The 16,583-nt window shown below is 40.6% G+C and overlaps 1 protein-coding gene across 2 annotated transcripts in view; it reads left to right on the top strand.

Annotated features, from left to right (window-relative positions):
* Positions 1-4,590, top strand: part of LOC135116422 (uncharacterized) — a 135,027-nt gene extending 130,437 nt beyond the window's left edge. For both annotated transcript variants that reach the window (XM_064033873.1, XM_064033874.1), the window contains exon 5: positions 2,834-4,590. Coding sequence is in view for 1 of the 2 variants with exons in the window: in XM_064033874.1 (XP_063889944.1) it covers positions 2,834-2,851 (18 nt within the window). In the remaining variant the exon portion in view is untranslated. The remainder of the gene's footprint in view (positions 1-2,833) is intronic.
* The last annotated feature ends 11,993 nt before the right edge of the window (positions 4,591-16,583 follow it).

Genomic DNA, 16,583 nt, shown 5'->3' with positions numbered 1-16,583 from the left:
TAGGCCTCTTGACAACATCGTCCTCACACATGGCCTTGTAGTCCTCCTCTCTCATACCATTATCAAAGAGAAAGTTTACCATCTCTGCCACTCTATTGTCAATGTCAGCAACCACCGTGTCAGAAGGACCAAAGGCCTTAGTGCCCTGAATTAAGGTGCTGTCAGCAGGGGCAGCAGGCATCGACACTGCCTCATCCTCACTCATCCTGGCCGAGAAACCAGAAAAAGTGGCAGAACAAGGAGGCGACAAACCCCAGCCCCCCAGAGTACTGTCCTCCACAGTCACCTGCGCCGACCCAGTAGGGGGTGGTAGTTGCCGTCTGTCTGCCTGCAAGGCCTCCACTTCACCCCGCAAATCAGCCAAGGCGTCCAACACAACTGACCAAGGGGGAGGAGCAGGAGAAGTGCCGCGGGAACCACGTGCGTCAGCACTGTTACGTAATCTCACGCAACCATGCCTCCCACTCAAGCGACGAGATGAATGATCCCTGTGCCTGTCGTCGTCATCTTGAGGGCGAACAGTGGACCCAGGGAGAGGAGAAGGCCCACAGAAGGCACGTGGGGCAGGAGGGGAAGGGGATCGAGAGGCAGAGGACGCTTCACCAGACTCCGACATGGCTGCCGCACTGCGATAAGGAGAACAAAGCCGTAAGCTTCCCACACAGTTCCATCGTCAGTGGAGACCGATATACCAATAATACAACTCGCCCCAAAAACGGGTAACGAAGTTGAAGGCACTGTACCTGCGTAACAAGTATCGTGGCCTTATCTGAAAGAAAACAGCAAAAACTTGGGAGTCCGTATGACCCAGAATGACCGTGTCTGCCCAACGCGGCGATCAGCAAACAACTGCCGGCAGCGCGTGACGCACTCTCTCTCATGGGAAGTGTCCGCCCAGCAGATAGGTGATTTTGCCGAAGTAAAATTGGAAGAGAGCAAATATTACACCAATATTCAAAGTAGGAAATAAGGAAAATCCACTAAATTATAGAACAGTGTCCTTGACTAGTGTTGAAGGAAAACTATGCAAAAGAACAATAAAGGAAAGATGGATGGAACACTTGGAAAGAGATAAAGTTTTGGTAAATTGTCAATTTGGATTTAGGAGGGGAAGATCATGCTCCATGAACTTATTGTCCTTTTATTCAAGGATAGTCGATATTGTGCAGGAGAGAGACAGATGGGTGGATGGTGTCTATTTAGACGACTTGAAGAAGGCATTTGACAAAGTACCACAACGAAGATTGCTATGGAAGATAAAAAATTATGGAAAAATTGGAAGAAGACTGCTGGAGTGGATGGAAGATTATCTGGATGATAGAGAGATGAGAACAGTAATACAAAACCAGAATTGATCTTGGCTGAAAGTAATTAGGGGTGTCCCACAGTGTTGGGACTGATAATGTTTGTAATATATGTGAATGACATAAATGAAGAAATAGACAGTTATATGAACTTATTTGCAGATGATGCTAAACTGATGAGAAGGGTAGAAAATGTAAATGACTGTATGGTACTGCAAGATGATTTATGTAAGATAAATAGATGGAGTAAATCTTGGCAAATGGAATTCAATTTAAGTAAGTGTAAAGTAATGGAGTTTGGTAAGAATAAGAAAAGAATACAATATCATTATGAGACGGATGATGTGAAGTTACAGAAATCAAAAGAGGAAATAGATTTGAGAGTAACAGTTACTGAAAATTTGACTCCAGACAAACACATTGATAAAATAACTGGAGAGAAGATGAATTTGTAAAAAGAATAAGAATGGCATTCTAATATTTAGATCAAGGAATGATAAAAAAGTTGTTGATTTCCACGACAAGACCAAGATCGGAATATGCAGCAGTGGTGTGGTCTCTTCATATAAAGAGAAATATTATAAAATTAGAAAGAGTACAAAGAGCAGTCACTAAGATGGTTCTGGAGTTAAGTAAGTTGACCTATAAAGAGAGATTATGAGTGTTGGAAATTCCTACTCTTGAAAATAGGAGAGAGAGAGGAGATTCAATAAACATCTATAGAATGATAAATGGTATGGAAAATGTAGGCAAAGAATGTTTTAAAAATTTAGACACACAGAGTACAAGGGGACACAATAAGAAGTTGAAGAAAGTTAACTGTAGAAGAGACATCAAAAAGTATAGTTTTTCTCACACAAGTGTGAACAAATGGAATGAACTCAGTGAAGATGTTGTCAATGCCATAACTGTCCATGCTTTTAAGTCCAAACTGGATAGATATAGAGATGGGATACTTTGAGACTATTCCCCTCCCATAAACCACAACTAGGTAAATACACAGATTTCTTTTTTTTTTCCCATGACTTTATGATGAAGCATAATATATTTTTTCCCACAAAACATCCTTGTTAACCCTGCATTACTCCCTTGGTGTGTTTTGGCACCCCAGTTTTGCTTAAGTGCTCACAATTCCTAGTTGGCAACCTTTTTTTCTTCTCCCTCCCAATACTCATCTGACTCATCAAGTATGTGTCACATGTAGTATGGCACAGTTGTGGCTCAGTTTTCCTGGGAGTTAGATGTTTGTTTTGCCTTCTGGGGTGGTCAGTCACCCCAGACTAACAAAGGTATGTATTTATGATTTATATATTCTCTTTTCCCATCAGGAAATGAAAATATGTAGATATAAGTGCATATTATGTATCAGTAGCCTATTCTGTAATATAAATATGGAATAAAATGCTATGCTTACTGATTTTAGTATTTTTTTTATCATTACGTATGGATTTATTATTTTATTTACAATTTATTACTCTCATTCTTGTAACTATGAGCCTAGCTAATGTAACATCTTTTCATTTTTTCAGACACAAGATGGATTATGATGCAGAAATGAAGAGAATTCAGAAGATGTTGGATGAAGTAGAAGTGAGTAGCTCATAAGACAAAGAAAGTGTGGGGAGGGATGTTCCTGCCTCCAACAGTGAAAGTGAAGAAGATTACCTGGAAGAGGATCTGCATGTTCCTGATTGTGAATGTTATGAATCAGACCCAGATGATCTACCAGACCAGCCCCAAAAGAAAAAGGCAAAAAATTGATGGATGGAAGGGAAAAAGATAAAACAACATGATGGAAGAAGAATGTTCCTAAATTGCTATGTCATACCCTTTCTAGCAATGTTATCAAATTTACACCAGAACTAAAAGGACCAGCTCTAAATGCCAATTCTCCTGCAGACTTTTGGGGAGTCTTCATCACAGCAGAAATAATTCGTTTATTAGTAGAACATACTAACTCGATGATCGCTATGCAGAAAGGGAACTATACTCAGCCCTACAGAACAAAAGACACTGATGTTTTCGAAGTGAAGGCATTGACTGGACTGCTTATGTTAGCTGGTACATATCATGTTAGCAGGCTGCACCTTGCTCATATTTGGAAAGCAGATGGTACTGGCATCGAGGTGTTCAGGCTGACTACATCACTGGATTGCTTTCATTTTCTATTATGTTGTCTATAATTTGATGACAAAGCAACAAGTGAGAAAAGAAAGAAGGTGGATAAGCTTGCCCCAGTTAGGCAAATATTTGAGATGTTTGTGGAAAATTGCAAAAAGAAAAACACCCCATCAGAATTTGTGACTATAGATGAAATGCTTGTAGCCTTTAGGGGCCACTGTCCCTTTAGGAAATATATACCCAGTAAACCAGCCAAATATGGCATCAAATCATCACGTTCTATAATTCAACCAAAGGAGGAATAGATGTGCTTGACATGATGATGGATAAGTATTACGTTTCCAGAAACAGCTGGTGTTGGCCTCTAATTGTGTTCTTTGCTCTGCTGAACATTGTCTGTGTAAATTCGTATGTCCTGTATGCTCACAACCCACAGAATAAACTCAAGCACCGCAAATTCATCAAGAAAGTATGCATGATGCTATTAGAAGACACTCTAAAGAAAAGACTGCAGAACAGAAGGCCAAAAGGTCTCAGAACAGAAATTGCAAGGCTGTTCCCTGAAATTGCAGAAGCAACATCCTCAACAAGCTCACAGTTGTTACAATGCCAGGCAAAGAGATGTGTATTTTGTGCCAGGTCAAAGGATCGAAAGGTGAAAACAGTATGTAGCACATACGGGAAACATGTTTGCAGGGATCACAGTAAGATGACTGTGAGTTGCATAGATTGCGAGAATGTAGCAGTAAATGGTGAATCAGAGTGAATGTAATGGTATGTAATGAACTCACATTTTTTTTTTTTTTTCAATTTCAATTCATGGAAATATTTTTTGTTTACTTTTGATGAAAAGAAAAAATGTTTATGTAACAAATTTATTCCTATGTAATGAGCTCTTTTTTTTTATTTCAACTCATGAAAATTTTTGTGTTTGCTTTGGATAAAGAAACCATGCTTATGGTTTATGTATTAAATTTATAATAATTTTCCTTTCAATAAATAATTATATCTTTAGTTCAAGCTTTGATTTGATGTATTTTGTAAGGGAGATTTGCCTATTATGTAATATTTTTTTTCAATGTTAATATTCATCATATATATTAAAAACTCATACAAACATGTGTATCTTGTGGGTATTTTAAAAATAAATGTGACCTGAATTTAAGTTTTGGTAATTTTTCCTTAGTTTTATAATTTATTCTATTGTATTACTTTGTATTAATATCAACCAACTATAAGCAACTCAAACTGTTTAACAGGGATTGTAGATGAATCCTAAACCAGCAGTATGACTATATTTTACATAATAGTAACACTAGAAACATTTTTGTATTGGGGTGTGTAAATACCCCAGGAGAGTACTCATGTTTGGAAACTCCAGCAAAGTAATGCAGGGTTAAATAGGGGTGTGAGTTATGCAGAGGTTTTTTTTTTTTATTTTTTTTATTTAAACAAAAATTTACATCAGGCTTAAAACAACACGTTTTTTATGCTGTTATTTGAAAAGCCTATACTTAAATGTAAGGAAGAAAATATATACAAAAAGTAAACTCATCCTACTATATATATATATATAGACATGATTAACACAGCACTAGTGTGGGGGGTTGTGTTTTACGCCACCTGTGTGCAGCCACTTTCACCTGCTGGAGTGTCATTGTTTGTGTATCACTCGTGGCTGCCGTAAACACATTCCACAGTCTGGAGGTTCTAGCTGTGTAAGAGCGCTGGTGCTGCCTCGAGTAAGATCGAGGCACTTGCACCAGCATGTCATTGGAGGTGGTGGTCCTGGACTCCCTCTGGACAGCTCGTGGTGGGAGCCTTATCGAGCTGAGATGAGGGACCTCCAGAACCCGGGCCTTGTGCTGGACCACCAGCGCCGACACGTCCCGCCGATGCTCTAGCGACGTGACTCCGGTCTGCTCCTCCTGCTGCTGCTGCTGCTGCTGCTGCTGCTGCTGCTGTCCGTCCATCCCCACCAAGCGCAGGGCACGGCGTTGCACAGCATCCAGTCTCTGCAAGTGGGTGGGGGCACTCGACATCCAGGACAAGGCACTGTACTCCATACAAGGCCGTATCTGAGCCTTGTACAGTGTGAGGATGCCCCGGGAGTCGAGGTTTCCTGACATCCGACGCAGTGCAGAGACTCGCTGGGAGACCTGGTGGGCAACAGCAGCAACATGGCGGTCAAAGCGCAGGCCACAGTCCACTGTCACTCCCAGCAACTTGACGTGTTCCTGGAGGGGAAGTGTCTGGCCTCCAAAAATCAGACAGCCTGAGACGGCTGGGGAGGCAGCTGGGGACCGTGAGATGACCATGGCCTGCGTCTTTTCTGGAGCAGGCCCATGTGTGTCTAATACATGGGTAAATACAGTAATTGATGTCAACAAAAACTCGGAGAGCATCAACAGGTTCTTGAGAGTTCTTGCCATGTTCTGCTTTCAACTCTATAAGTGGTCCAGGCTTGGCTTCTTGAATTAGTCTAGTCTTTAGGTAGCTTATATTTCCAAGGCTTATAAGAAGCATTGCGAGGAGGAGGATTAAATAGGCAAGGGGCAAAAGATTTACCTAAGGAGGAAATTATGGACAAAAATCAATTATACACTTCATTAACAGACAAAAGCAGAAAACTCAAAATCACAATCAATTGTGAACAGGAACTCATTGACTTTGAGCTAAAAAAAATAAAGTGGCACAGTCTAGAGCAGGAAAACATTTAATTACACAATGATCACAATTAGGGAAGGGTGGGAACACATTGGCAGATATCACCAGATCTGTTTCAGCAACAAGAAAAAATCTAATGTATTGCTATCTTTAATATTAGTGGGCTCATCAGTCCATTGAGCAAATCCCAGGAAGGTAAAACAGTCAAGAAACAGTCTGTCAGTAGGGAATGGAAGAAAGCTAGGCAGCTCTCAATTATTTTACAATGCATCATTATGTTTTGCCATATTATGTGATCAGAATTTCCTTTCTCATCACATGCTGACTTTGCACCCTCATCTTCTAGTTTCATGAATTTATGGGTAGCAAATATAAAGAACTTTGATCAGCACCTTGAACTCAATGTCCAGTAAATCAGCCAAAATGCTAAAACTTTCTTTGGTAATTATCAATATGAGTCATGTGGCTCTATTTCCTTTTTTTTCTTTTTTTTTTTGATAATCCAATCCCCCTACCTAGTGGGAAAGCAAGATTTTTGGTTGGAGAAAGTTAAACTAGGATTAAACAATGCCTCTTACCAACAAAAATAGGAAGCTGCCTACCAGTGCTGTGATGGGAACTATTGTGAAAAAATCAACGCAGGCAACAGAATCATCCTAGAGATGATTTTATCAAAGGCAGTCATGAAAAAAATTGTCCCAGTGACAGAATTGTCCCAGATCCCAATTGTTCATATACTACAGAGAAATGTAATAGCACACACACCCACACACACACACACACACACACACACACACACACACATATATATATATATATATATATATATATATATATATATATATATATATATATATATATATATATATATATATATATATATATATATATATATATATATATATATATATATATATATATATATATATATATATATATATACACATTATATATATATATATATATATATATATATATATATATATATATATATATATATATATATATATATATATATATATATATATATGTAAATAACTGAAATAACACAGTTAAATTTTTACAAATATTTAATTGGAATAACGAACCAAAACTGGCATGATGAACTTGCCACTTGTGGAAGGACTGGAATTTTAATAAAAATTCAATTGGATTAACAAGCCAAAACTGTCAAGGTGAATTTGCCATTCATGCAACCACTGAAATTTTAATAAAAGATTAATCAGAATAATAAACTAAGACTTGCAAGACTAACTTTCCAGTCATGCAAGCTACTGCACACCTATTTGACATCTATCCCTTCCTCCCTTTTTTCCCTTTCCTCTCCTCTCTTTCCTCTTGTCTCAAACTTCCCTGCCTGTAACCTGCCTCCCCCTTATCTGTCAGAGGTAAGTGACAAGGGAGTGATACCATGCTCTCTCTCTCTCTCTCTCTCTCTCTCTCTCTCTCTCTCTCTCTCTCTCTCTCTCTCTCTCTCTCTCTCTCTCTCTCTCTCTCTCTCTCTCTCTCTCTCTCTCTCTCTCTCTCTCTCATTCATTTTATGTAATATTTTGTTTCATCCTTTCTCACTTTCTCACTCATATGCATAATTAATTTTCATTCTCAATCAGTCATATTCTATTTAGCAATCCTTAGGATTGCTAAATAGAGAGAGAGAGAGAGAGAGAGAGAGAGAGAGAGAGAGAGAGAGAGAGAGAGAGAGAGAGAGAGAGAGAGAGAGAGAGGGGTAAATGTGACCAATACTTGTCAAAGCAGCATGAAACTCATGGTGATAATGTGCAAAACTCGGAATGGTGAGAATTTAGGATTAGGTGTGAAACTAGGGAGGATACTGTTTATATTTGTTGTGTTATCTCAAATGTAGTAGTGGAACTGTGCTCATTTTATTATTTTTTTTCAAAAACTGTGGATTTTTTTGTTATTTACTGGTTCCCAGAAACCAGTTAATTTTTTTATTATTTTCTGGTTCCCTGGAACCAATTAATTTTTTCCCATAGGTTCTTCATTTCCCATAACACACATTTGCCCTAATGAATACTACATTGAAACGATTCGTGTTCATTGTCACGTACCCTGCTGTATTTATATTATGTACAGCGAGACAGAGTAGAGATAGCAAGAAGATAGAGAACAGAGAAAGATAAAGAAAAAAGAGAAGAGACAAGGAATGAGTCACTGATGCATCAAGTCAAGCCACACTGTATATTACTATAAACCTTATATAAAATAGAAATTGTCCTTTGCAACTTAATTTCCCCATTTCTCATTCTTTCTGAAAGTTAAAAATAGTGTAGAAGAGTTGCTCCCTCCCATAGTGTAATAAGTTTTCACCCAGCACCTCTAATAAGAGTGTAATAATTTTTTTAAATGTAATGTTCCTTTTAGAGTTAGATTCAGTGGAGGGAAGAAGAGTACGTGGGATGGAATTCACTCCCCAGCTCCACTTCCCCCTTCCCTGCCTCTGTCATGTGCCTGACATCACCAGGGCAAGTCAACAACATTTCCTGTGCATGCAGCTCAGTAGAAGCCCAGATATCATAAGGAGTAGACACTTGGCATAGAGAAAGGCATGTTAAGGTGTGTATAAGGGAGGATACTGTTGATTTATATCTACGTGTGGAATGCTGGTATGACGCCTTGTTATATTGGTTATTATTTTGACCCTGTGGGAGGTCTTGATTATATTGCTTAGTATTTTCACCCCATGGAAGGTCTAGATTTGAGTGTGGACTGAATGGTGTGTGGCCCTTCCTTAGTTTCCTGCTGTTCCTGCTAGTGGAGAGTGACTCCACTAGCAGTTCTAATATGTCTGGCATCTGCTGTGTCCTTGTGCAGAGTATTGCTCTCCCCCTTCCTGCCTAAGTGCAGTGTATTGTTGTGGATCATTCTGTGTTGTGTGTGTCAAGTGCTACTAATGTCTGGGTTCACAGCTGTGGTTTTCTGGCATTAGAGGACTGTATAATACAATAATTAATAAAATGCTACTGTGAGGCAAGTTGCCTCAGATAAGCTTGTGTGGTGCCAGGGAATTGGTGCTGTAGAAAGCTTTGCCACAGCAGAGATGAGGCTTGTGTGTCCACTAGTGACTGCAGAGGTGCCAATGGCACAAGCAGAAGACCTGCCAGTGTCAGGTGTTGATTTTCTTCTAAGGAATGACCTGGCAGGTGAGTCTTCCATCTGTGGCCAGAATCTCAGAGGAGGCATTGGTGGAGAGAATTCAGACTTGAGTAATGTTGTTACTTGCACTAAGGTGAGGTGAGCACCCCAACATCAGGCAACTGCACCCTCTGTAACTCATGGGATCAACTGTAATAAGGCAGGGTCACTGAAAGAAGAGTACAGAGTGGATGTAGATCTGCAGTGAGGGCAGAGTGCCCAGAGGCCTGTCTCACTGCTGGTGAGGATTTGGGCGATCTAGAGTTGAACTTGTCTTGGAGTCATTGTGCTGGGGCTGACTGCAACAGAGCAGCGTTGCCACAGGAGGTACATGACTTTGTTGGGAGTGTTGCCAAGGGTGAGGACAGTGTTTGAGTTAGTTTGTTTGCTGGCTTGCCTCACCCTGCAGAGCATCCTGGTGGTGGTACTCAGTCTGAACCCAGTATGATGTGTCTGGCATGTTAGGTATCACTGCTGAGGGTGTGGAGGTTCCTAACTTTGCTGGGGAAGTAAGAGATTCCTTCCCTGAGGAGTGTACAAGAGATGGGGAGCAAACTACTCCCCTGTCAGGACTAGATACAAGGGTGTTAGCTCACACAGTGAGCCACCCCTTGTGATAGCTGAGGCTACAGCTGCTTATGTATCAGAAGAGGATTCTGTCCCTTGGGAATGTGTGGTCCTACTTCTTGCCAAGGCAGGAGAGAGCAGCAAGGAAGTAGAGAGTCAGGAGGAGTTAGTAGAAGATAACAATATTGTGCATAGCTGGTGGAGAGAGGACAGAAGTTTGATGCTCCAGTTTGTTATGCCATCCGCAGTTAAGAAGGCACATGTGTAGGTAGCACATGGAGGCCCAGTAGTTGGCTGATTTGGAGTCACATTGAATCAAGAGCAGTTGTGGCAGTTTTGGTGACTGGGTACAGCCATGTTTGTTGATTGTTGCCATGTTTGTTGAGCTAGCAAGACTGATTACCTCTTGTCTGGGGTCCCTCTCCCCTGTGTTATGGTGAGTGTTGTTTTCCCTGGTCTGGGGATGATAAGAGATGTTACTCTTTCTTGTGGGAGTTGTAAGAGTGTTGTAACTGGTGCCATGGTATAGCATCAAGAGGCAGTGTTTAGTGAGGCTGCCAGCCATAATGTGTTGCTTGCTGCTCAGAAGACACCCACAGCATTGTTAGGGACTTCATGTGGACAAATCGTTGTTGTGTCAGGTGTTAGACCTGAGTAGGATAGTATGCGATGATGAGTGCTGTCCTTCTCAAAGCAACATGTGATGTAGGCCATAATTAGAGGGAGAAATGAGAATGCAAAGAGGGAGATGGGAGAAAAGAAGGAAGGAGAGATGAGAAGAGAGATGAAGGGGAGAGAGAGAGAGAGAGAGAGAGAGAGAGAGAGAGAGAGAGAGAGAGAGAGAGAGAGAGAGAGAGAGAGAGAGAGAGAGAGAGAGAGAAGGTGACACATTCCTTACATGTAGGTAAGCCCACTACCAAGTTAAGTGTAAGATTCTCTGTGCTAAGTCACTCTTCTTCCCCACATAATTTTTCCTACTTCTAATTATCCTTTCATTTTGAATCTCACCCAGTAGTTAGCTAAGGAGTTTTCAATGCTCATACCATAATCAGTACAGCACCCAGTCCCCCATAGTTTAGTCACCAAAATTTTCAGAAGAAAAGCGTCTTATTGTACCATGTTAACATCTAATGTGAGTGAGAGTGCAAGGTGGTTGGGCAGGGTTGGGTTCCCCTTCCATCTCCCTCCTTCCCTCCCACATGAGTCATGCCCTCATGACCACAGAGAGCTCAGCATGGCACATTTCCCACACTTTGAGTCAGTCAGTCAGTAGCTTGGACAAGACAAATGTACCATGGTAGGCAGAGTTTTCAGTGAGACCAGGCAGGATACAGCTAGACAGGGCAGTTGCTATGAAAGGGTACTTGATTAAGTTACTGCAGTATGCCCCTGCTCATTATATACATAGTGTTAGGGGTCTCCATCAGCTTGCCTATGAGTGCATTCTTGTAAGGCACTCAGCATATATTAAGATGTGACTCCTCACCTCATAGTGAGGCAAATACTTGGTGTTACAGTTTATTATGTAGGCAATTTGTCTGTGTATATTTTGTTTGTTTAATGCTACTGCGATCTGGGGTGTTCTCAATGCCTTGAGACGCAGAGGATTAGTGTACGCTGCCTTGTAGTAGATTATCTTCCTTCCCTGGGCTGTGTCATTTCTTAAAGGGGACAGAGCTTGTCTTCTAGGAAGTTGAATATCATATTGCTCAGGAGGAGATAGTGTTCTACAGAAGTGGGAGGATTTTGTCTTGTTGTCTGAAAGGGTGGTATTCTGTAGAACATTATAATCTTTATAATTATGTGTTTGTCATTTGTTGAAACTGTCTCTCACTAGAATGTGGCTGACGATGCTTTCCCAGTTGTTGGAGTTAGTTGTTATTGTAATATTTCCTTGTCTGTGGGTGGGAGAAACAGACTGACAACCTCATGTGTGTAACCTGTTGTTATGACCATCTGGTAAAGGGTGCAAGAGTCTAAAGAGAACCTTGTAACCCATCTTAAGCTTTGTACTCAGTCACATAAGGGATGACTTGGGGGAAGCTAGTCCATTTGAGGTAGCTGTGGGAAGGACAGGGATTTGTGCTCATAACAGAAAATGACGACCTTGCCAGGATTGTTAGAAGCTTCATAGCCATGTGTTGGAGACTGGTGTTTGTTTGTTTCATTGTTCTTTGTTTTCCTACACTTAGTTTACACCATGGAGGGCAAGGTTGGTAGCCGAGGTGACTCATGACCTGAGTCTCCAGCTTCTGCTGGGAGTGGCAGTGTAGATTAGACACAGATTGGTGTCAGGAGACAGAGTCCTACAGGTAGTGCCCACAGACATATAAGTCCTGCTCATAGTACTGGTGGATATTCCCAGACAGAAGGAATGCCTGAGAAGTTGAGATTCAAGTTGAGATGAGGAGAATGGAGCTGGAAGCAGAAGTCGAGAAGAGGAGATTAAAGACTAAGGAGACTAGGAAAGCTAGGAGGCTTGAGGCTGAGAGGGAAGCCAAGAGGCTCGAAGCAGAAAAGGAGGAGAAGGAGAAGGCAAAGATGTATGAGAAAGAAATGAAAACACTTGAGGCAGAAAGGGAAAAGGAGGAAGCTGAAAAGAACTGGATGTTTGAGTTGGAGAAGACATGGATAGAAGTTAATTCACCTCATGGCTTGAGGAGAGGAAGAGAGAGGGAAGGTAATGTAGAAAGCCAGATGGTAAAGAGTTTAAAGTTAATTCTGGAGTTTAATGAGAAAAAGGTGACAGAATGGTTTCAGTAATTTGAGAAGGAGGCCTCAGAATTTGATTGGCCTCAGGAGAGATGGGTTGGCCTGGTTGCCAGTATGGTGAAAGGTAGACTTTGGGAGTTTATGACAGGATGTCAGTTGAAGACTTGGAGGATTACGTGGAATTCAAGGCTGACATCCTGAGAACCTACGAGCTACTGCCCATGGCTTATAGGTCGTAATTCCATGGAGGAAAGAAAAGCCCCAGTGACTCATATTTCAATTGTGCTCGCTACCTCAAGGAGGTATTTGAGAAATGGCAGGCTAGCAAGTGTGTCACCTCCTTCTGTGAGTTAACAGAACTCATGATGATGGAGTAGTTTGTAAATGTGGCAGAGAAGCAGTTAGTACCACTGCTCAGAGAGAAAAGGTTTAAGACCTTGAAAGAGGCAGCCATGTGTGTAGATGACCACGTGTTGGCATACCAGCTTGTACCATGGTGGATTGGTAGTACATCTGGCAGGGTCAGGGATGTTGTGTCTGGTGACATGGCAGGTGCCAGTTTGTCTAGAGTTATATACATTATACTACATTATAGTAGTGGCTTCAGTAATAAGTCGGGATGAGTCGGCCTTGTCTCTACCCAGCCCTCAATGCAGACAGACTGGGAGCATGCAACACAGCACTCCTGCGTACAGAACCCAGCCCATGTGCCATTATTGTAAAAATATTGGCCATTTTAAAATGTAACTGCCCCAAGTTAGTGACTGCCACTGCTTCCAAGATCCCTCAGAAGCCAGTGACTGGTTGTGTCTCAGGACCAGGAAGGCAGGGAGTACCGTCCCCTCATCTGTTGTTACCTCATTGACATCTGTGAGGTTTGGTTTAGACTGGCGTCGTCCATTCTTGTGTCCAGGCACTGTTGAGATTCATGCAGTTGAATACCCTGTCACTGTTTTGAGAAACACAGCAGCACAGCATCATTGATGAATAATAGGAAGAGAGTGGGTGACAGGACAAAACCCTGAGGAACAACACTGTTAATAGATTTAAGAGAACAGTGACTGTCTACCACAGCAGTAATAGAAGTCAGAAAGGAAACTTAAGAAGTTACAGAGAGAATAGAAGCTGTAGGAGAGTAGTTTGGAAATCAAAGCTTTATGCCAGACTTTATCAGAAGCTTTTGATATGTCTAAGGCAGCAGCAAAAGTTTCACCAAAATCTCTGAAAGAGGATGACCAAGAATCATTAATGAAAGCCAGAAGATCACCATTAGAGCAGCCTTGATAGAACCTATACTGGAAATCAGATAGAAGGTTGTGAAGTGATAGATGTTTGAGGATAGATTAAAAACTTTATGTAGGGAGGAAATTAAAGCAATAGGACAGTAGTTTGAGAGATCAGAACAATCACCCTGTTTAAGAAACAACTGAATGTAGGCAAATTTCTAGCAAGAAGGAAAGGTAGATGTTCATAGACAAAGTTGAAAGAGTATGACTAGGCGAGGTGCAAGCATGAGGCACAGTTTCAGAGAAAAATAGGAGGGATCCCACCAGGTCCATAAGCATTCTGAGGGCATGGAAAACATCACTGCAAAGGATCTTAATAGGTATCATGAAGTAGTCAGAGGATGGAGGAGAAAGAGGAGCAAGCCCTGAATTATCCAAAGTAGAGTTTTTAGCAAAGGTTTGAGTGAAAAGTTCAGCTTTAGAAATAGATGACATGGCAGTGGTACCATCAGGTTGAAATAAAAGAGGGAATGATGAAGAAGCAAAGTTACTGGAGATGTTTTTGGCTAGGTGTCAGAAGTCACGAGGAGAGTTAGTTCTTGAAAGATTTTCACACTAACATCATTTAGTAATATTCAAGATAATATCACAAGTATATCTGATTCAAAATAGTGTTGCTACATTTAGAAAAGCAGCTATATTATTAGCATTTCTACTGCTAGAAGTAACTTTTACTTAGAAAGTAAAGGTTGCTTATAGGAACAACTTCTAGGAGCAAAATCAAGAATGAAAGCACTGTTAGGAGTGATTCTAGTGGTACTTCAAGGAATCTTTATTAATATGGGCCTACATCTCTTGCCAGGAGAGAGAGAGAGAGAGAGAGAGAGAGAGAGAGAGAGAGAGAGAGAGAGAGAGAGAGAGAGAGAGAGAGAGAGAGAGAGAGAGAGAGAGAGAGAGAGACAGAGAGAGAGAGAGAGAGAGAGAGAGAGAGAGAGAGAGAGAGAGAGAGAGAGACAGAGAGACAGAGAGAGAGAGAGAGAGAGAGAGAGAGAGAGAGAGAGAGAGAGAGAGAGAGAGAGAGAGAGAGAGAGAGAGAGAGAGAGAGAGAGCCGCCCAGTGTGGCAGTATCCTCGCTTAGTGAATGTGGTAACACTGCAACAAAAATTCATAAATGGTAATTCACACCAACAGGACGCAGGGTCAGCCAGCCCAGAATCCCACTTTTTCCACAAGTGCCATACAAAGTAATTCTATCCTGCCTCAGTGAGAATGCCCACATACCTGGTACTCTGTACTTGTATTTCATAATACATTTTACTTGAAATTATTTGAACATGCTAGACATATATATTATTATATATCTTATTATATAAGACATTCCTGTTATATGGATTTATCACATACACCACATAATTTAATTCATCAAGTAAAACTTGTGGCTGGCAGCATCAGTTCAGCAATCACCTGCTTAAAGACACCTTGTATTTTCTGCTAATGACTAAAATGTATCTGAAAAAGCACATATACATACCTTTTGGCATCTGTAAGGAATAAATCCAGCTGAACACCAAGAAGTGTATGGCTTTTCTTGCCACACACACAGCAACAGAGGCAAGAAGCATCACATGGCAGAGAGGGAGGTGTGTTTGAAAGATGTAACCCAGCACCACTTGCTGCTTGATTGGCTGCACAGCTAAAAATCATTCTATCACTAATGAATAATTTTAGGAAAGCTACTGAGGCTGGCTGAAATTTTATTCTTTTATACTTGATTATGACTTTTGTTCTCTTTTGGGTATTGACCTGAACTTACTAGGTTTATAGGAAAGGAGGAAAATAAATAAATAATCAACACGAACTAATCTTCAACAAACTTACAGTAACTTGGAATTTGGACCCAAGTGTGCCATGATACAGTTCTCCCCCCTTCCTATCTCTCTCTCTCTCTCTCTCTCTCTCTCTCTCTCTCTCTCTCTCTCTCTCTCTCTCTCTCTCTCTCTCTCTCTCTCTCTCTCATTCCCTTCTTTGTTCTCCTCATAAGAATATATGATAGTCAACTCACACAACAGTATATATATATATATATATATATATATATATATATATATATATATATATATATATATATATATATATATATATATATATATATATATATATATATATATATATATATATATATATATATATATATATATATATATATATATATACACTGCCATATAAGACACCTTTTTCCCCCAAAAAAATGCTCCAAAAATCAGCTTGCATCTTATGGCCCAATGGTTAGGTTTCAGTAGGCCTATGGGTTATGGTGATTGACTGATTGATTGATACATTTATTGTTGCATTAATAATGAAATACAACAAAGGAGGAGGACGGACCTTGCTACCCACCCCCTGGGCAAAGACTTAAGGGAAGAGTATCAAAAATATAAAAATATAATATACATTACAAGAATATAAGTAAATAAATAAATACAGATATTGCACACCTTATTGCATAAATATCCTACAGTCTGGGAGCAAACGTAGGATATTCCTTGAGTATAGCCCTGAGAGTGGCTGAGTCTAAGAAATGGTCAATGAGGGTATACAAGTCATGTTGACCTTGCAACCTAAATTTAGCAATGAGAGGACATTCCGTGACATAATGACGCAGAGTGTGTCCCCTTGGTGCAGCACACAGCACACGGGACATGCCAGGAGAAGCACTGACTTCCTAAAAGTATTTATAGCCTAATCTGAGCCTCATTGCCACCCTATCATGTGATGCAGTGTGTCTCCCATAGGTATAAGCACAGCTCTGGGAGACACGTACATAGTGAAA

This window comes from Scylla paramamosain, chromosome 31 (genome assembly GCF_035594125.1).
Source record: "Scylla paramamosain isolate STU-SP2022 chromosome 31, ASM3559412v1, whole genome shotgun sequence".
NCBI lineage: Eukaryota > Metazoa > Arthropoda > Malacostraca > Decapoda > Portunidae > Scylla > Scylla paramamosain.
The sequence above is the reverse complement of the archived record's forward strand: the minus strand, read 5'-3'. Positions and strand labels throughout refer to the sequence as shown.